The following is a 22285-nucleotide window of genomic DNA, read 5'->3' on the forward strand; positions in this document are numbered from 1 at the left end:
ATTCTCTTGTTGGTACTAAGGGCTTAACCTCTGGATATAGCTTTAGGAACCTTAGGTGAAATAGCAACCCATTAGCAAAGAGCAGGGTCTTAACAATGTCTCCATATAAGGTCTGTAGCACACCTCTAAAGTATGTGAATGAGGTTTCTCGAAGCCAAAAGTAACTATCTAGAGGTTTAGACACCCCTCAGACCTTCCCAGCTTCCCCCAAGACTGAGGTAATTGGGATCTCACCACTCCCAGAAATTCATTCACAGCTCCATCTTTGCTAGGCTTCACATAAAAGAAATAGAAAACAAGACAGACAAATTGTAATGGGAACAGAAAAACAAGGTTTGGGATGAGATGGAGGATACCAGGCTTTCTGGGAGAGGGAGGAAGACACAAAGAAGGAGGAGAAAAAGGAGCGTGAATAATCCCAAACAAACTGCTTACACCTCAGTTTTGCCTGCTTTAGGAAAATGGAACATTTAATGTCCTGGTAAGTAATCTGAGATAATGTATGTAAAGGACCTACTCATAAAATGCTAAGTTCATAAGAGGGTTTCTAAAATGATAGCTATTATTCTCATCATCATCATCAACAACAACATTATTATGTCTGAAAATCTGTAGGTTGTTATACGCTGTTATTCTAGATGACCTTGTGTTGCTGTCTCCATTTCAAGCACTGTGAATTGCCTAAATTAAAAAAAGTTTTTTTCCTTTTATTTATTTTTATTTTTTTAAAGGAAATTCTGGACAAAAAGGCCAGAAGGGGGAAAAAGGGAGTGGAAGCGTGCTAAGTAAGTTTATGGTTTCTTGGTTTTTTTTGTGTGTGCCTTTGTAATAAACAAGCTTGTGATAGTGGTAGTCTGGGCTTGAGGCAAAGGTTGAGAACTTCAGTGTTGATCCATGGGGATTCTCTGGAAGTCAGCCACAGCTTTCTACAAATAAACTGTGCTAACTGGTGTAAAACAAATAGATTAAATTATACTACTCTAAATCTCATTACCCATTTGTATTTAGTTTTTGTGATGAGTGTAATTTTCTAAAAATTTCACATAGAAAATTGTTCAATTTTCAAGCCAATTTCAATCTGCTGAAAGAGAATCAAGCTTATGAATAGAAACAATACAGCCTCCCTACCTACTAACTGAAATAACTGAAATGTTACATATAGGAATTTGAACAATCTAAGAACAGGCTAATTCTCTGACAGCTGGGGTATTTTTGTGTGTTTTGTTTTGTTTTGTTTTGATAAAAACTTGAAAAGTGGTATTCGATATCCCAGACCTTCAAAACTGCAACAGAATAGATTTCACAACAGGGATCTCTGTGGGTGGAATGCTGACCTCATGTTCCAATGTAGAGAATCTGTACATTGGATCTTGAAAACTAGATATTAGATAAGATATCTTCAGTAGTCACAGTGCCATAAGTCAATGGTTGTGTGTCTAGGCCAAATCTACCAGATATAATGAAAGGATTTTGAAAGGGAATGAGGAATCCACGCTTGATTTCTCAGAAACCAAGGGTTCCTCCTCTGTGTTCCCAGTTGGAGCTGCATGTAGTGTGTGTGTGTATGTGTGTGTGTGTGTGTGTGTGAGAGAGAGAGAGAGAGAGAGAGAGAGAATAAGTGATACACACACAGCTATCATAATCTTTACCCATCAAGGGTCTGTTTTAGACAGATTTTCACAAATCCTTTAATGGATCCCCAAATCTAGCAGTTTTCAGTTGTAATTATTGTTTAAAAAATGCAGTCCCAGTTTCTCTGTCTTAGTAAAAATAATTATTTTTACCTCATACACTGTGTTGATGCCACATTTAGGCAACTTGGGGTCACCATTGTGAATGCCAGCCATTTAAGTATGGTTTAACCACATGATGCTTTCTACAGTTGTTTTCATAATTGTTGCATTGTTGAAGTGTGTTTTCCCCTAAATTGAACAACACTGAGTATTGTGTGTCTCCTCAAAGTGCTTTAGTATTAGTCAATGATTATTATTGTTGTTATTATTATATTAAGATAATAGAAACAATAGGAAAAATCCTCCTTTGTGTCCATTTATTCTTTGATGTGATCACTTTGATCTGTTGTTTTACTTTTTATTCCATTTCTTCTCCTTTCTCCTTGTCACTCCATTTATTTTCACTGAACTCCTGTGTAACTCTTCCCTATCTGCATGTTTATTTCTATCTTTATCTCTACCTTTATCTTTGATTCTTCTTTATCTCCTTTTCTCCTTTTCCTGAGACTTTCTCTGAGCTTCTTAACCTTGACTCTGGTTAAGCTTGGCAAATAAGGGACACCTTTATTTTGTAGCCTGTTAATCTAACACCCACACTGTCTTTTGTTACCTGAGGTTATCAAATGCTTTGAATTTTTTTTTCAGGTACGTTCAGATATGTTTTCAGTTACAGATATTTTCATGGCTGTTTTGAAGTTTACATGCTTGCTTTCTTTGAGGAAGTATTAAGAGAGATTTCTGTGTATAAATGTGTGTGTGTGTACATAGCCTCCAGATTCCTCTCCACGTACCCAGCCCCTCATGGAGAGTATATAATTCCATAATGTTTCAAAAAGACAGAAAGAATCAAATACAGAAACATCCATACAGTGTGTTTTGTTTTCTCCTTATTTAAGTTAATATGCCAGTCATCTGCTATGGCAGTGTATGTGGCTCTTTTCTCTCAGTGGCTACACACTATTCCATTATATAGCGCTACCATAATTAGCATAATGTATCATTCAGTTCCCTAGTCAGGAACACTTGATGATTTTTCTTTGCTTTAGCTTGGGTTTAAGAAACAATGCTACATTCAGCACTCTTTTACATGATTTTGTGGGAATATTTTTTAATAGAGAATTTGCTAGCAGTAGAATCAATAGTTCAAAGGTGACATGCATTTTACAATTTGATGGATTCTTACAAATGGCTCCCAAAAGGTTGTACCAATTTGTTCCCTGTGAAAGTGCATGATTCCCCACATATTCAATTAATTCTGGTATATGAAAATTTATATTGAATTATTTTGCTGTACTTTTAGAAAATATTTTTCAAGCATGATTTGAATATAACAAAAATAATCATTGATTTCCTCTTTTATTTGTTTTTTGGTTCAGCTTTTTAAAATTAATTTTTATTAGAGTGTAGTTGATTTACAATATTGTATTGGTTTCTGCTGTACAGCAAAGTGAACTAGTTACACATATACATATATCCACTCTTTTTTAGATTCTATTCCCATATAGGTCATTACAGAGTACTGAGTAGAATTCCCTGTGCTATACAGTAAGTTATTATTAGTTATCTATTTTATATATAATAGTGTGTATATGTCAATCCCAATCTTGAAATTTATACCCCCCCTTCCCCCTTGGTAACCACAACTTTGTTTTCTACATCTCTGACTCTATTTCTGTTTTGTAAATAGGTTCATTTGTACCATTTTTTAAGATTCCACATATAAGCAATATCATATGGTCTTTGTCTTTCTCTGTCTGACTTACTTCACTCAGTATGACAATCTCTAGGTCAGTCCATGTCACTGCAAATGGCATTATTTCATTCTTTTTTATGGCTGACTAATATTTTATTGTATATATATACCACACCTTCTTTATCCATTCCTCTGTCGGTGGACCTTTAGGTTGCTTCTATGTCCTGGCTATTGTAAATAGTGCTGCAATGAACATCGGGGTACATGTATCTTTTCGAATTATGGTTTCCTCTGGGTATATGCCCAGGAGTGGGATTGCTGGATCATATGGTAGCTCTATTTTTAGTTTTTAAAGGAACCTCCATACTGTTCTCCATAGTGGCTGTACAAATTTACATTCCTACCAACAGTATAGGAGGGTTCCCTTTTCTCCACACCCTCTACAGCATTTATTGTTTGTAGATTTTTTAATGATGGCCATTCTGACTGGTGTGAGGTGATACCTCATTATAGTTTTGATTTGCATTTCTCTAATAATTAGCGATGTTGAGCATCTTCTCATGTGCCTCTTGGCCATCTCTATGTCCTCTTTGGAGAAATGTTTATTTAGATCTTCCACCCAGTTTTTGATTGGGTTGTTTGTTTTTTTGATATTGAGCTGCATGAGCTGTTTGTATATTTTGGAGATTAATCCCTTGTTGGTCACTTCGTTTGCAAATATTTTCTCCCATTCTGTGGGTTTTCTTTTCATTTTGTTTATGGGTGCCTTTGCTGTGCAAAAGCTTTTAAGTTTAATTAGGTCCCGTTTGTTTATTTTTGTTTTTATTTTCATTACTCTGGGAGGTGGATCAGAAAAGATCTATCACATCTTGCTGTGATTTATGTCAGAGAGTGTTCTCCCTGTGATTTCCTCTAAGAGTTTTATAGTATCTAGTCTTACATTTAGGTCTTTAATCCATTTTGAGTTTATTTTTGTGTATGGTATTAGAGAATGTTCTAATTTCATTCTTATTTCCTCTTTTACATATGTGTCAGGACCAGCATAACTCCCTGATCATATTAGGGCAGGCCCCTTTGAAGATCAGGTGGGTTGGGCGGGACACCCTGTGCTACCATCTCACTAAAAGGACCTTCACCTCTGGACAAGTCACAGCACAACTGATTCCAAGATCCCTTTGTGGCTCCTCCAAACAACCTTGGTTCCCGAATGGTGCCTGGCTTCCGCATGCCTTCCTCCCCTGGTCCTTGGTACTGTTTGGGTCTCTGCTCCCTTGCTCATACCTCTACCCACTCTAGCACCCCACCATCACCGCCATCCTGAGCTGGGACGCCTCCCAGGTACTGACTGGCGGGCTGTTCCTACCTTCCTCAGAGCTAGGCCAGGAGCCCTCTACCACCCACTCATCTAGTGTCTTCTGAACCCATCGGGTTCCAGGAGAAATCTCATGGATACCGATTATATGTGCATTCTCTACCCTCAAAAATACCAGTCTCAACCAGAGATAGGGATGCCCTAAAAATAATCCATTTGTTCATTCAGCATATGTTTATTGTGTACCTCCTGGAGCTGGACTAAACTGCTTATAAGATAGCTATTGTCCCTGGACTTCCTGAACTAATTGTCCCAGGAAGACATAGACATGGAAACAGGCAGTTATATAATAGAGCAGAGGTATATGGTGGGAAGGAACAGGGCTCCATAGGTGTTCAGAGTAGGTCAAGATTTTTTAATTCCTTAGAATTTTAAAAAGGTAAATTGACTTTGATTTGCTTAGTTTGCATTTATGTCTTCTTATTCTCCAATTTATGGCATATTTGTTTTCAAGTTTTATAGTGAGGTCTAGTGGAGCTGGGGCAGTTCATTCAACATTTTTGAACCAAAAAACAAAACTTGTTTCCTTAAAATACCAAGCTGTTTCAAGCAACAATATTTTGATCATAACAAAAAAAAATGCTGAAAAAAAAAGATGAAATTGTTTTAGTCTAAAAAGGTCTTTTCACCAGCCTGCTGCATTTAGTATCCTTGGTAAAAGCACATGTAAAAAACAAAGTTCGTAAGTGTGCTAGTTACGTTATTGAATAAAAACTGTAAAAAAAAAATTTTTTTTAAACACAACTCATTGTACTTCATGCTTTAAATATCCAGTATAGATCCTGGAGAAAAATAAATATTTCAGTAGAACTGGAGATATTTTGTGTAGGTGAAGAAAGGGCTGACAGTGAGAAAGGAGAAAATAAGAAAAGGCAAACAAAAAAAGGAAAAATGTGGGATTCCATGTTAGTTTTGAATGTCTCTCTATTAATCAACAGATTGAATTTTCTCAACTCTCCTTTCCTTCAAGGTTTAACACATAGTCCCAGGATTCACAACATTAATGTTCTAGTAGAATTCTCAGTAGTGTCCCTATGTATGTCTCCCCACTTCCATTCATTCCCCAGTGAAATGGGCATCGTCTTGCCTGCCTCACTGGATTGTTGTGAGGGTCACATAAGATATTGTGTGTATGCAGATGCTCTGTAATACTATAAAGTGCTTTACACTCATAAGGCATAGTTCTCAGTGGTCGTGGTCTCTCTGAACTGGAGCTGCTCTTCCTCGCTGGTATAATGCAGACATTTAAAATCTGTAATCAGGACAGGAGTGAGAGCCAAATGAAAATGCAAGAAGCTAAATAAATGTCATGGACAAAAAGAGGTGCTGGAGAATCAGATAAGATTTTACATTAGATAGAGCAACGCAAGTGTGACCAGATCACAAATCAATGAGTTTGAGCCGAGCAAAAGAGCATAAGTTCTAAATAAAAGGAGTGACTAAACAGAGTGCACGCCAGAGGCCAGAAGCTGTCAACAGAGGTCAGAACAAAATGTCAGGCTAATAAAACGGGAGTTCCAGGCTCTGAGGAACAAAGTGTGAGCCCATGACGCTGTTGATGAAAAAGCTCTGAGGAGTGTTGAAACAAATTAGAGTTGTCAGTGGTACTCTGGGTCTGTGCTGGCTTGATACCAAAGTCTCCAGGAAAAAAAGGGGCAGAGAGGAATCAGATCATCCTCAGTAGTAGCAAACTGGCAACGATGACGAGCCAGTTAAAGCAAACACCTGAAGATGAGTTGTATCTCTTTGCCTGTGGTTTAATTGGGTAGGACTTCCTACCCCATTCTGTACCGGGGAACAGGCAGCACCTGGGAGCCCTCTTCTTCTGCAGCAGTACTTGGTCCACACTTGCCACTGACGGCCCTGATCCCAGGGACCCTGGGGGACAATGCCAGGGGGTTCGGTTCACCAGTTATCTGACACCCCAGACTGCAAAGGGATTCTTAAGTGTGTCAAATACGAACCTGAACTTTCCAAATTAGGGGAGAAAGGCTTTTTTCTTTAGACAGAAGTAGAGGCTGAAATGCCCAGTTCAGATGCACAAATTACACCAAATTTAATAACATAATAAAAAGAAAACAAGTCTGCACCAAGTTCTAAAGCTTGTCCGAATAGTTTGCTGTGTTCTCACCCTAACTTGAAAGTGTATGTGTTTCAAGCAAACAGAATTCCAGCCATACAATGAAACACTTTGTGTGAGGTTCTGTCCTCAATATACCAATTACTAATGTGTCATTTGTTAGTGTTTTCTACTGTGCTTTTTACCCAATAAGACTGTAATTAGGATGTGAATTTAGAGTAAATGTCTTATTTTGAAACTCATACAATGATACGAAATATCTGTGTGTCTTTCATTTAATTTCTGCTGAGGACTCAGCACAACATTAAATGAATTCTGGTCTTTCTCTAAGCATTCAGTTGACCAAAGTAAAGGCTTCTCTTCCAAACATGAAATAAGTATAATAATGAGCTTTTAGAAAATATTTACTCTCTAATGCAGGGACTTTAATGCGTTATCTCATCTGATCTTCAGAAGAGCCTTTGAGGTAAGTCCTATCATCATTTCCATTTTATAGATTAGAAACTGAAGCTCACCACTAAGTGGTAGAACAGAATCACAAAGCCTGGTGTATTGATCTCCAAAGTCCCTATTTGTAACTGTGACTCCATTCAACACTCCCACAGCTAGCTTTATATATTTTTTATATATAAATACCACAAATATGTCATACGGAAGGTGTGGAGAGAGAAAGAAGGAAGGGAGAGAAAGAGATTTGTAAAGAGCAATTTGGTTTTCAAGAATGAGCCTAATCATTGAAAGACCTTAACATAAGAGTTCTTACAATATGAACTCCATTAGGTCAAATTCCCCAAAAATATTCTCAATTAATCTCTGTTAGTTTATGTTTCTTCCTTCATATCCCATTCCAGCCATTGCCTCCAGTCTCTTCCCCCAAGTATATTAACTCAGAAACATAGTCTTTCTAGAATGCTTACGTAGCCTCCATTATTGTATTGAGAATTACTCATATGCACAAGGGGAAGAAGCTACCTGCTAATATTCTATCTTTATTTCAGTAACTGGGTCAATTTGAACATTTTTTTTCAATATAATGTGATTGCTTTGATGTCCTCTTCTTTTATTGTGTCTCTTGTTTAACTGCACTGTCCTTTTCTCAGTAGCCCAGCTAGGCTTCAGCAGAGCAGGGTGTGCCTGAGCAGTGATGTCTCCAGCTCACTTAGACAAATGCTGCTCATTCTTGACAGTTATGTGGTGTTTCAAGCTTTATATGATTCCATAAATGGGCACTAAAAACATATAGTATCCCATTAACACAGTACATGCGTTCCTTTGTAGTACGTATAACTAATATGTCTTGTAAATTGAAATAGAAATTTAAATCAGCAGTGAATCCAGTGGTTAGCACTGGTCCTGTTTAGGAGTTATCCCAGCTGACTTAACAGCCTGATTCTCACAAGAGCTAATGAGATGGAAGAAAAAAAAAAAAATCAATACGATTCCAGCCAGGTCTTTTGCATTAGCAAAATTTGAAATTCCTTCAGTTATGTGCCGGAATTCAGATAGAGTAGAGAGACCCAACACGCCACTCCCCATGCCTCCACGACCTCGGAGGACCAAATGGCTTTTTTCAGAGAACCAGGTCCTGGCTTCCTGTTCTGCAGTACATGTAGTCTTACACTAATACAAGATTGTTTCTTTTGTTCCAATTCAAGCACTTTCCGAACATAGGTTATAGGTTCCAGCCTTTTTTTTGGCCACACCAGGTGACTTGTGGGACCTTAGTTCCCTGACCAGGGATTGAACCCGGGCCCTCGGCAGTGAGTGCATGGAGTCCTAACCACTGGACCACCAAAGTATTCCCAGTTCACAACCTAGCATTTGCTCCCTTAACCTGGCTTCTCTGGCCATGCATTGCCCTACAATGTGAGTCTCAAGACGAGATTCCCTAGAACAGCAGTTACTTGCTTGCACATGAAGTGTCCCAGAAATATCTCCCACTGTGGCTTAGCCTACAGGTCCTGACCCTTTCCTGGGGCACTACAGTTATTTTCATCCCCTGCTTAATCCACTGCGAAGTAGGGACTTTTAAGTTACAATAGATTTACTCAATATCATCTGAGGTTTAGTACAATTTATTTTGACGCAGCACATTCTCAGTCTTTTAATTATTCAAGTCGCTGAACTATGGGTGTTCAGTGTCATCATGGTTAACTTTGCTAAGTCACTAATTTCCAGTGTAACCAAATGTCTACTACCCAGCTATTCTGCAGTCCTCAAATCTTGGGGGTCAGTTCTTTAATATTGAAATAAAATTGTTTGAGCACCAACCTCACATTCTAAGGCAATTCCAGTGCCTCCTGTCTGAAGTAGATTGACGAAAATATGGAAAAATTATATTCCCCATGTCTCCTCATTCAAATCCCTGCCACGGCTGTGATAGTGGGTTTAGTAGGGTTTCTAGAAATTCATGTGCTCCTGAAACCTCAGGACGTGACCTTATTTGGAAGTAGGGTCTTTGCAGGTGCAGTTAGGCTAAGATGAGGTCATGTTGGATTCAGGTGGGCCCTAAAGCTAACAACTGGCGTTTTTATAAGAGGAGGCCACAGAGACATGGTGAAAAGCTGGAGACAGAGGCAGGGATTAGAGTGATTCGGTTACAAGCCAAAGAACACTGAGACTGGCCGGAGTCATGAGAACCTAAGACAAGGCAAGGAAGGATTTCTCCCCAGAGCCTTCAAAGAGAAAACAGCCCTGCGGACATCTTGACTTCAGACTTCTGATCTCCAGAACTGTGAGAATAAATTTCTGTTGTTTTAATTTGCTGCACAGATTGTGACCATTTAATATCGTAGCCCTAGGAAACTCACATGCCTGTGCATCTGTGATCGCTCCTTTCCCCCCGCGTCACTCATTCCAACACAGCACCACACCTCTCCCTTCATTTGAGGATGTTCCCTAGCTCCACCTGGGGATCTAAGAGAATTTTACTGAAGACTTATTCATAACAGGAAAACGTGAGCAGAAGAGCCTACAACTTTCAAGTTGAACCTTAGACTTTACTTTGTCGAGATTCCTGGCTAGATTAGACTCCATATTTTCCTCACTGGCCACTCTCCTCGGTCTCTCCCCTGCCATCAAAATACTGTGCATACTCGCGCTCCACTGAAATCTTCTCCCTCTGGTTTCTCCTCTTTACCCTGTTTGGGGGCTTACAGAATACTTGTTTTCTTTGACTGCTGGAGTAAGATTCAAAATCTGTTAAATTATTTTTCCAAGAAATTCAGCCTATTTCTCCAAACATCTGATATCCAGTGTAAAAAAAATAATAATAACCAGTCAATCTAAGAAAGAAATGGAAAATTTTATTCGGGCCAAATTTGAGGATTATAACTCAGCAAGAGCATCTCAGGTCTGAGAACTGTTCCGCCCATTAGAAGTCAAGGCACAGTTATTTAAGTTTTTTGAGGCAGAGGGCTGTACATCAAATGATGTATTATTGACAGTTTACATAATCCAGATCTAAGGGTCATCGTGGTAAGTCATGTGATCCCGTACATGATCAAGAAGGAATGTTATCTTTGAAGGAGTTGTCTTGCTAATGCTAGGAGAATGTTGTTCTTTATGGTTGAGCAGGTATTTCTGCTGATGGGGGAGGTCTGGTCGATGCATAAGTCAGATACACAATGCACAGTAGAAGGGAGAGTGGAATCCAAAGGGCAGAGAAAATTTTTTTATGTTTAAGTTTTTCTTGTCTTGCCATAAAATGAGTTTTATTTCACACCAGGATGTGCCTTTCATAGTTAAATACCTCATTAAGCTAATTATCTTAAATTTAAAAATCAGTTCCCTTTCTAGAGGAATTTTGCCATATTGCAAGGACTTCTGGGTCAACTTGCAACCAGACTTTTTAAAAAAATGTTTGTTACATTTGAAACTCAAATATAATAATTACTATTGAGTAATAAATTTAACCCTAAATCCTAATTCCAATAAATGATACAAAAAAAAGAAAGCATGACCATGAGGTAAACAATATGATAATAATTGAAATGAAATGGCTACGCTCCTCAAAGGTCATTTTACATTTTAACCTCAGTTCTTTACTTCCACTCAAGTAGCAGTGATGGGCACAATGCAAAGACACCCCATAGTCCACATTCTTCCTGACCACTTTTCAAATTAAAATTTTGTCTACTAGAGCTTGTTGCAAGAAAGAAAGTGGGGCACGAGAGGATGGTTACGTCCCAGGTTTCGCGTGAGTCCGTGGGACTACCACCAAGTGTGGGTTCTTGGCTTTGCGCAGGAAAGAATGCAAGAGCGAGCCATAGTAAAGTAAAAGGAGTTTTATTCAGGGAGATACACACTTCATAGACAGGGTATCTCAGAAGGCAAGAGTCCCCAAAATATAGGCGGTTAGTTTTTATAGGCTGGGCAATTTCATAGGCTAATGAGTGGGAGGATTATTCCAACTGTTTTGGGGACGGAGCGGAGATTTCCAGGAATTGGGTCATCGCCTACTTTTTGGCCTTTTATGGTTGGCCTTTTATGGTTGGCCTCAGAACCGTCATGGTGCCTGTGGGTATGTCATTTAGTATGCTGATGGATTACAATGAGTGTATAATGAGGCTCAAGGTCTAGTAGAAGTCAACTTGTCCGCCATCTTGGACCTAGTTGTTCTAACCAGTTTGTTGTGTCTTCAATGGCTATGTCATTCTTTTAAGGGTTGTGCCCTTCCTGTCTCAAACATAGTAGATTCATAATAGTTTTTCCTAACTTTCAAGAAAAGACTTATATATGAAGCATTTTTATAATTTATTTTGGGCTCATAGATGGCTCCATCAATGTCCCCGTGAACATGGGACTTTAAATAAGATAGATTTCTTCTTTAAATAAAATAGATTTCAAATATAAAGAAAAGAAGGAAGAACATTTACAACAAATAGCTAATACATAGTCATGTACACACCACCCGCATTTTAGAGGTGTTGTCCTTTTACCATACGGACTACACATATTTCTCTTTTAAGAAATATCATGTTAACTAGCACAGATGAAGCCCCATTTATACCTGCCTCCCTTGCTTTTCCAGGTTAAACTTCTATCATGGAGTTTACGTGTGTCTTTCTATTCGTGTTTTTATATATTTACTACATATGTATGTTTGCATAAATGATAGATGGTATTATTTTCTGTGTTTTATATAAAGGACATTATACTGTATCTCTCATTCTGAGCTTGTTTTCCCTCAATTTTATGAATTTCAGCTTAACTTGAATCATAGACCCTTTAAAACAGTAAGGACATCAGTGACTATCTGGCCACCACTTATTTTAATTAAATTAATCTTAGTTTTAAAAATAATATAATTTCATAAAATAATAAAAAGATTTTATATTCAATTTCTGTCCCCTGTACAAAATTACTGTCAATATGCTTGGATACTTCCTTCTAATCTTTTTATATATCAATTTTTTTGGCATATTAAAATGAAACATTAATGTTAATATAGTCACTTAAATTTTATATTATAATTTTTCTCTATTTTCTGTATGATTCTTTTGACAGGAATGTTTAATGAGTCTAAAACTATCCATCTAATGTATACTATAATTAATTTAGCTATTCCTCTATTCTGACATTTAATATATGTTTTACTTCCTCCTTTAAAAATAAGCCTTCAATAAACAAAACAATAATAACTAGTGAACTTGTTTACTTTCACTATATTTGAAGTTATTTTCTCAGATTAGATTAGAAAACCTTTGTAAATTATCTACTCTATTATTTATTTTTTGTCTGGTATCTTATAAAAATATGAATGAGCTATTTGTGTAATAAATATTTTATATATTTTAATATTACACACAGGCTTTTAAAAATATATAGAAATTATCAGACAAATTGTAGACAATTATCTACACTTTCCTCCAAATCTAGGGAATAAGAGTAAGATTGCCTTTAGAAAGTTAAACTGCAGTGAATCAGAGCAGAGATATGTCAAACCACCTAACCTGATGGAATATATTAACATATATAAAGAAAAATGTGTTAAGCAAAGAGCACTGGCCAAACCCAGAGGCAAAATCTCGTAGCTATGTCTCATTGTAAATTAATAAATTAATTAAACGAATAATTCACTGATTGTGATTTGACTTCTTGTGCAGATTGCCCACAGAGAGAAAATGGCCTTGTCAAGTAGTTAAAAATATTCCCGTTTTTGAGGCAATTACTTTTCTGGTTGTAAATTGAATTGACATTTAGTCCCGAGAGTCTGTTTAACATTAGCCTGCCACTAAGAGATAAATCCTCTAAACCTACAAATAATCAGGTTTTGGAATATGTGAGGTTTCTGATCAGACCCTGCCACCAGACCGGTCCACCTTGGAGGGCTCTTCGTGTACAGCCACATAGTTTTTTCCTATAATAGACTCATGTTTAAGTCAACCTCTCCTTCGCAATTTCCTTTACTGCCTCTACACATAGAAACTATATTCTCTCTAGAGACTGGTGACATACTAAATGCTACTTCTAATACTGCTATTTGAAGCATTTTCCAATTTAATCCACTCAGGTAATAGAGATGGCGTATCAGGAAGAGGTCAAAATCCATTCATTCACACCATAAACTCTTCATCAAGTGACTTCATCAAGTGATATTTGGTCAGGTATTGAAAAGATAATGGGAAGGACCTCAGTCTGGGAGAGAAAATTACCTAGTTTACGGTGCTTTGCAGGGCAGTAGTGCTATGCGAGCCTGAGAAGGGATACCAATCCAAACTGGGGGCTGAGGGTGAAGAAATGGGAGGTGCCAGTGGTGGGGAGGGGAGGAAAGGGTGGGGGGGGATTGAGGAACGAAAGCCCCAGAAATAAAGGAGAGCAAGGCTTATTTGGGAATGTGAGTAATTATATAATTGAACTAAAGGGAGCAAGGAGAGGGGGTGGAGAGGTTTTCCAAGGGTTAAACTGGAGAAGTAAGTAGAGATTAATCATGACCTTATTTGTTCCAGGGGTCACACGGCAGGATTTTCCCTACTGAAATTCTCTATCATACTAGTCTTGTGTTTTCAATTATATCAGGGGTTGGCAAGCTTTTTCAGAAAAGGACCAGCTAGTAAATATTTTTGGTTTGCATGCCAGAAGGTCTCTGTCACACTCTTCAACTCTGCTGTGTAGCCTGAAAGCAGCCCTACACAGTATGTAAACTAATGGGCATGGCTGCATTCCACCAAAACTTTATTTACAAAATAGACAGCAAGCTGAGATTGGCTTAAGGCCATAGTTTACTCATTACTGGTCTCCAAGAGTCTCTTCAAGATTTATCATGTTTGGAAATAACAAAGGTCAAATACACTCACATCTGAAACCATAGGGTAGGTTTTGTCTATCTGTAAAATGTCATCCTACTTGGTTAAGATCTCCTCTTTGAGAAGGATAAGTATTAAATAGGAAAGTAGTTAAAAAATTAATAAGGTGATTAATATCAAGATAATATATTCATTCTAATGCTTTCTCCACAAAATGTAAACCTCAAAGTTTTCAAAACTTGTAAAAGTAAAACCTTTACATTTGTACTTCATTTTAAAGAATGAACTATTTAACCTTCAAAATAACCTCAGAAATACTTGAATCTTGAGGGCAGGATACATGCTTTATTCAAATAATTTCTGAAACCAAGGAAAATGCCTGGCACAGAGAAGTTGTGTTTAGATGCTTTAACTAAGAGCAAATATCATTTTCTCTTTTTTAACAGTTGGAAAATTTGGTCCTAGAGAGATTGAATAGTTTAATAAGCTCGCATAAACAGTGTCAGAGGAATAAGTAAAACCCAGATTATCTAACTCGTGGATTTTTAATTTCAGTTATATTCTACAGTCAGGGATATTAAAAGAACACCAGGCTAAACATATAGTATAATGAATATTCATAAATACACGAAGATTATTAAAATGTCTGATGAACCGGGCTTACTGTCTTTGCTCAAAACTCACCTTCAACAAGGAAATGCCTCTCCCCTCCCCCTATTCCAGGAATGGCATGTGAATGTAACTGACCCTGTCTTTGGCCCAAGCTGTTTAGTCCATAGATGGGCATCTCACCCAAACTAGGTCATAGGAGGACTTCCTTGGATATTTTAGAACTGTCTCTGAGAAGGAGACTAAAATATAAATTTAGGAGTTGTTAATAGACATGTTCACTGGGGAACAAAGATGTCCAACTTGCAATCAAAGGAAAGAATGAAGCAACTTAACAGAGAGGCTCTTGGATAAAATTTGGAGAGAGAATCCTGAGCAGATTCAAGTCATGATTCAGCTGTTCCAGGTGACTAACTTAAACCGTGTATCTCAGCTTGGGACTTGAACCCCCAGTCTTTAACTGATACCGCACACCTGGTCTCAGAACTTAATGAAGCTCAGGTTCTTGATGTCTCATCACAGAAAGAATTCTGTAAGAGACAAAGTGATAGGTAAGAAGTGGATTTATTTAGAGAGAAACACACTGCACAGACAGAGTGTGGGCCATCTCAGAAGGTGAGAGCAGCACCAGGGTACAGGGTTGTCAGTTTTTATGGGGGGCGTGGTGTAATTTCTTAGGCTAATGAGTGGGAACAGTGATCCAGCTATTTTGGGGAAGGGGTGGGGATTTCCAGGAACTGGGCCACCACCCACTTGTTGACCTTTTATGGTCAGCCTTGGAACTGTCAGCGAGCCTGTGAGTGTGTCATTTAGCATGCTGATGTGTTACAGTGAGCGTATACAGAGGCTCAAGGTCCAGTGGAAGGCTGGTCTGCCATCTCAGACCTAGTTGGTTCTAACCAGTTTATGTCATGTCCTATGGCTATGTCATTCTTTTAAAGGTTGTGTCCTCTATTTACAATAGCCAGGACGTGGAACCAACCAAAATGTCCATCAACAGATGAATGCATAAAGAAGATGTGGCACATATATACAATGGAATATTACTCAGCCATAAAAAGAAATGAAATTGAGTTATTTGTAGTGAGGTGGATGGACCTAGAGTCTGTCATACAGAGTAAAGTAAGTCAGAAAGAGAAAAATAAATACTGTATGCTAATGCATATATATGGAATCTAAAAAAAAAAAATTGGTTCTGAAGAACCTAGGGGCAGGACAGGAATAAAGAGGTAGACATAGAGAATGGACTTGAGGACACGGGGTGGGAGGGGGAAGCTGGGGCGAAGTGAGAGTAGCATCCACATATATACACTGCCGACTGTAAAATAGTTGGCTGGTGGGAAGCAGCAGCATAGCACAGGGAGATTTATTTTTGACTTCTGTAAAATAATTGGGAGTGGCACTAGTTACTATTACGTGACTGTAATGTTTTAAAACTACACAATCTATCCCTGGATTATTATTTCCTATTAGGCATTTACAGTGAATGATTGGGTCACCCAGGTATTTTACTTAGTAATTGGAAGTTTGAATACTGCAATAGCAAATTATTTTCCTTTTCAAAAATGTTTTTAATGTTTGTAACTCATGTTTATTAAGTGAGGAAGGGCTTATGCACCTGGACATTATTACATTAATTCAGTATTTAGCACTGAATTATATTTTGGATGAATCAAGAAAATAATTATAATTGTAATACTACATGTTAATGTTTGCTTTTCATGTTTCTGAGTGGCTCAGTCAGGCTTGTAGGAAATTGTTTATTTTGTTTACATATTGTTGGATTACTGTTCCAACAAAATTTGCTCAAATTAGAAAACAAAAGTTACTATTTCTTTAGTTAACTGAGTTCTGAAAACCCATACACTAAAACTCCATTTTCACATTACAGAGATATTTCTGTTGTAAGAATTGCATCTTGCTTTTTTATATTATGGTGTTCTTCAAACTCATATTTGAAAAGATATATTTAAATAGAACTGTGTTTATTCATTGGCTTTTCTAATTATTAGGGAATATTTTTATTTTATTTAGCACTAAGTAAATTTTAAACATTATTTTCTGTCTGCCTTTTTCTGTTCTTCAGCCAAATGATTTTTTAACAAATACTTACTAGAGTAGTTCAGGCTGTTTAAAGAAATTTTCTAACTCTAAGTGAAATTTTTTGTGATACTATTTACACACTTTATCTGTTCTTAGGTTAAAAATGTGTATGTTGGTTTTAAAAGTGGGAAAGAGACATTTCATATTTATGTAAATCACTGCACATGATCAAAGTTTTATAAAAGTTTACTGTATATATGGCAATTTTGATTACTTAGGCATTGCAGAACAAAGTTACTTTGTTGGTAACATGGTATATTTCTTCCCAAAGTTTACTGATTTAGCGATTTCTCAAAATAAATGAAACTTGTCTGATTTCTATCTCATTAATCCTTTTTCAAAACAAGAAAAACACCTTGGGACAAAATCCAGGGGGCTTATATCAAGGAATATCTTTGCTATTTCTGAATTGATTTTGTCATTATAGTTACCTTGTTTTTCTTGGTAAAGAACAGGATGTTTGGTCTATTTTTATGTTTATGATATTATAAAATATCTTCTCCTCAACCTCCTGTATCACTGAAAGTCACTGGATGTATGTTCCAGTTTGTGTGTTAGTGTGTCAAGAAAGAAATCACTTTTTAAAATTTTTAAAAATAGTATGAAAAATCTCTATAACATTCACAGACTTGTAGCTGTAAAATTTTAAAGTCACTGGAACAAAATCATTGCAGTGTTTTCATAGATGTAACTTATAAAAAAGCAAGAGTAGATTTACTCTTCAGATCTGACCAATATGTACAATGTTTGCAATTAAACTCTTTACCAATAGGTGGTGCTAGAAAGTTTAATATTTATTCCAATAATTGAACTTGCTGGAAAAATGTGCTCAAATGCTTTTTTTTTTTTTAAAGCATAAAGCAATATGTACATATATGTAAAATTAAGCCCTGCTTGTTTCTGTGACAGCACCGTCTAAGACAGTTCGACTGGTTGGTGGTAGCGGCCCTCACGAAGGCAGAGTGGAAATTTTCCATGATGGCCAGTGGGGTACAGTTTGTGACGACCGCTGGGAATTGCGTGGAGGACAGGTCATCTGTAGGAGTTTGGGATACCAAGGTGCTCGAAATGTGCATAAGGGAGCTTATTTTGGACAAGGTAATTTTTTTTTTTTTAATGAAATGTAGGCATTCTCCAGTACATACAATCAAGTAGAGACAGGAACATGTAGAATAGGAAGCAGGATTCTTTTTTTAAGGCCTTTCCTAGAAAGTAGAAATGAAAAGATAGAGATAAAAAAAAAAAAAGATGCTCTCAGACAACATTTAATGTCTAAATTTCGTTTAGACTCAATCAGTTAGTTGGACAATAGAGGAAAATATGGAAAATTACTGGTAAAGCAGATCAACAGGAACCAGTGAATTATATAGACAAGGCATGACTTCCTGGGAAACTCATTTACATATCTGGGTCTTGCAGGCAGCTGGGCAAGTCCACGTGCTCCCTCATTTTCTCTTCTGTGGAACTGGAGGGTGGGTGGTGGGTACCAGCTTCTGCGTTTACTTCCCAAACCTTAGTCCACGTTGGAGCACCTCTATTCTGAAAGGACAGTGAAAAACCATGAAAGAGAAAGAGGCGATTTTACCGGTTCTCTATGCCTACTAATTGTGACTTCTCCTTTAAGGAACTTGATGAGAAATAAGGGAAGAGAAAGGTTACTTTCCCCTCTGTTTGAGGTCGAATCGAATAATTTTTTTGCTGCATGTGTATCTGCATATTTTCATCTGGATGACTCAGTAACTTGTTCTGTGAATGTATTGAAAGAGCTAGGAAGAAAATTTGCTGGGGACAAAATGTTTGCATGTTTACCCATGATATTTTTATTACCTCATTTTTTTTCTAAATTGGCACCTAATAATAGGTTTTATGTATAATTAAACATATATAAGTGCTTCAATTCTGAAGGACAGATTAGAAAAAAATAGCCATATATAGGTAAACTAGAATTTTATAGTCAATATTTCCTCTTTATTTATTCTACTGTCCATATGTGATAGATAATTGGTATCTCTGAAGTTCATGTTGACCAAAAAAAAAAAAAAAAAGATTTGCCCATCTTGATTTTGTGCTATTCTCCTAGATAGATATGGGCAATAGGAAATTGTATGCAAAATAATAGAGATAAAATAACAGTATTACCAGATAATCTTGTGTATGATGATAAAATGGTGGAGTATGTCAAATTATCATGTCAAAAGACTAAACAAGATAAGATAGACTTCTTAAATTCATAAAATAGATTGTTAAGTACTATTATGCTACAGTTTATTGAGTAATAACTATGTGTCAGGCATTGTGCTAAACACATAAATAGTATTAATAATAAGATAATACTAAGATCACAATTATATCCTTTATTCCTTTACGAAAAGAATTCATTTTATCAAATTCAAGAGACGAATTTTAGCAGGGATCCAGGTTCTAAAGTCTTTAGAGACCAGAAACTTCATTTAATTTCATAAAGAGGCTAAGCACAAGACGGAAGAGAGTGATAATGCTGAAAGTTTCTGCACCCAGGTTCAAGCCTCCAGCTGTCAGTTTTTAATTTGTGCCTTAGAGTTTTGAATAGAAGAAGCAAAGGAAATAGAAAATATCCATAATTTGCCATCATCCAGTAGATCTTTGGAATTTCCAAATTTTCCATTTCTACTACATTTTCAGAACTTCTTCCCCATCTTGAAAAGTGTCGGACCAAAATCATCCTTGCAGCTGTAAAATTTACCTCCTAAATGAATTGTTTTAAACAGCAATAAGCTGGATTATTTTTTCCCCACAGAAGGGGAAAAGAAAAAAATCCCTAACTCTTAGTCACTAGAAAATCAAATGAATCAGTGAATTGTTTAGGAAGACTAAACTGCCAATCTGGGTTTCTACAATGTTCTGTGAGGAAAAAATCCATTTCTATGGTAACTAAGATCCATAGCATGAAAGGCCATTTATTTAAAATACATAATTGTATAAAACATTTCAAATACAACCTGTGGTGGGAAAGTGAATAAGACGTTATATGCCAGCTCTGTTCTTTTTACGAATATGAAGCCTTGCCATAGATTTCAAAGCTGTTCTTCAATTGAGGTTCTAAACCTAGATGGTAAACACACAATTGGAGACTATTATCTTAAGATTCCATTAACTTGCAGGCCTAGTCTCACAAGTAAAATATTCTTTTCCCCACAGCTTTTATTCATTCTTGCTTATACCTCTAGGGATTTCTAGTCTAAAACACTGGTAAGAAAGGAATAAAATACATATTCTGAAGTACTGGCCAAAAAGAAGAAAGTTCATTATTTATATAAGAAACAATAGAGTTTAGTCTCATGTGAAATGAGTCATTTGGCTATATGGAGACGATTCTCTCAAGTTTTCTTCAGGTAACAGACTATTTCTCTAAGATGAGCATCCATTTTCAGTGAGGCTTTGTATTTATGGTAGCTGGTGATCCTATACATTAAACTAGAGTTTTATTATAATAAAACAATGAGATATATCAGAATTTTTCCTCTCACATTCTCAAATACCTACCAAACTGAACTGGAAAGACTAGAAGTTTTATAATATAAACTAAGGAGATAGGAGTTGAAACCTTAGCTCTGATACATCTCAGACTTTCAGTTTCCTTTCCAATAAAATGAGAATAATAATAACAACCCAGCAGATTTATTTTAATCTGAAATGAGCTGCGTATAGAAAGTGCCCATTACGAAGCCAGACTCATAGCATTGCTCAAGAGTGACAGAGATCACTGGTAGCAGCACTGCCAACTGTATAATTACAAGTTTATTTGCAATCCTAGTTGAATGGTAGGAAAGTCAGATCCATGTTACACTGTAGAGCGATATTCACGGTGTTCCAAGGGTGGTAAAGTTGAATGTGGTCTTTCCCACAGTACAGAGGTGTGATTTAAGAAGCATTCTGTGTAACCGTCTCTTCTAATCTTCCCACTCTGCTCCACACACATCCAGCTCTGTTTCAGCTCTCTGCATATTCAGTCCCCCAAAATTGAAGAATGATGATGAGAATTTTAAAATAATAAAGCAAGATGAGCTGGGAGAAAGAATAGAACTGAGGTGATTTGTTCTGGAGAAAAAGAATCTAAAAAATAAATTTCATGATCTGCTTCATTGTACATTGTATTTTAAGAAACAGGCTTGCATCGTAAACTGATGTTGGATTAGTCATGGTAAACCACCTTTTCATGTAAAGCTGTTTCAACGCCTCCTTTTTCCACTCCTCCACCTTAAATTTGCAGTTTTATTCAGGAGGAAAAGAAAAAGTAATTTTGAATGCAGAACAGAGACTGGAAAGGAAACTTAGAAATATGAGTGGAGGGGTAGAGAGAGGAGGAGGAATGCACTAGAGTTTTAATTATGTGTCATTCTCATAGGAAAGTAAGAAAAATCAGATTAATACTATATTTTGCATTATTATCAAAATTGAAACAAGAAGATAAAAGTTTAAATTTATCTCCTTTGTATCTCTCCTCCCATTAAGGAAAGAATACAATTTTCTGGACACAGTTTCCCCCGCTCCTTTTTTTTTCTTTCTTCTTTCTTCTCATTTTAAAATAGCAAACCTGGCTTACCAGAGATAATCCTTATTAGCTTTAAGAACAATGAGTTTTGCAGTTACAAAGAAAATGAATTATAGGAACAAAGCTTAAAGCACACTCCTTTAAATGGGTTCTTTCATCTGGTTGCACCATTTGCATAAAGTGGAATGTTCTTTCTTTTTCCTGTGTAGACAAAAAGGTTAAATTAAGGAAGCACTGAGAAGCTTCTGGTGCTTGCCATTGCACGGGGCAGGGAAGGGGGAGGGAGACTCTTCTCTCCCTATGCAAGCTTTCCAATCTCTCATCCTGGTGGTCTCCCTGAAGCAAACTTGGATGAGCTTTGTCAGAGGACAGTGGTAGTCCGGGAGTTTGTTGCAGGCATATCTGAGCCTGTCAGCTGATGCAGGAAGTAAGAGCTGGATCTGGAGCAGCTATCTCATCTTCTCCTAAATTTAAAGGAGTTGGTGCTGAAGCTCTGAACTTAAAAGCAGAAACAAAAGAAAATTCTAAACATAAATGCTATCTTTTATTCATTACCCCTTTCACATTCCACAATCAATTTTCTGAGTGAAATTTTTAAAAAATTACAAGAATAACCTGAAGGAGATCAGTAATATAACTCTGCATCTCTGAACTATCCGTTAGTGATTGGAAGTAAAAACAATCTCAAAGGTGAATAAAATGTATCAATAGGTCAGAACTCTAATTCTTATGTACTGCTCCCTGCACACTGAAAGTTTTGAAACGTAAATGTTTAGATGTTGGGTATTATGGAACCTGATATAGAGTTATAATAGGGTTCTTAACATGTCTGTTCTGTTACTTACAGTAACAAAGGCAATAAATACTAAGTATTGAATAATACTGTTTATCAGGTGTTTACTACACGATCTCATGCA

At 36.8% G+C, this 22285-nt stretch overlaps 1 protein-coding gene across 2 annotated transcripts in view; it reads left to right on the plus strand.

Moving 5' to 3' along the window:
• Positions 1-22285, plus strand: part of MSR1 (macrophage scavenger receptor 1) — a 65305-nt gene that overhangs the window by 37316 nt on the left and 5704 nt on the right. Inside the window, exons 8-9 of one of the 2 annotated variants that reach the window (XM_022571099.2) lie at positions 732-785; positions 17747-17935. In XM_022571099.2, the coding sequence (XP_022426807.1) occupies positions 732-785; positions 17747-17935 (243 nt within the window). The remainder of the gene's footprint in view (positions 1-731; positions 786-17746; positions 17936-22285) is intronic. The other variant, XM_089903671.1, reaches the window with a different exon arrangement.

This window comes from Delphinapterus leucas, chromosome 21, assembly GCF_059928025.1.
Source record: "Delphinapterus leucas isolate spDelLeu-1000000601 "Yukka" chromosome 21, BTC_Dleu_Yukka2, whole genome shotgun sequence".
NCBI lineage: Eukaryota > Metazoa > Chordata > Mammalia > Artiodactyla > Monodontidae > Delphinapterus > Delphinapterus leucas.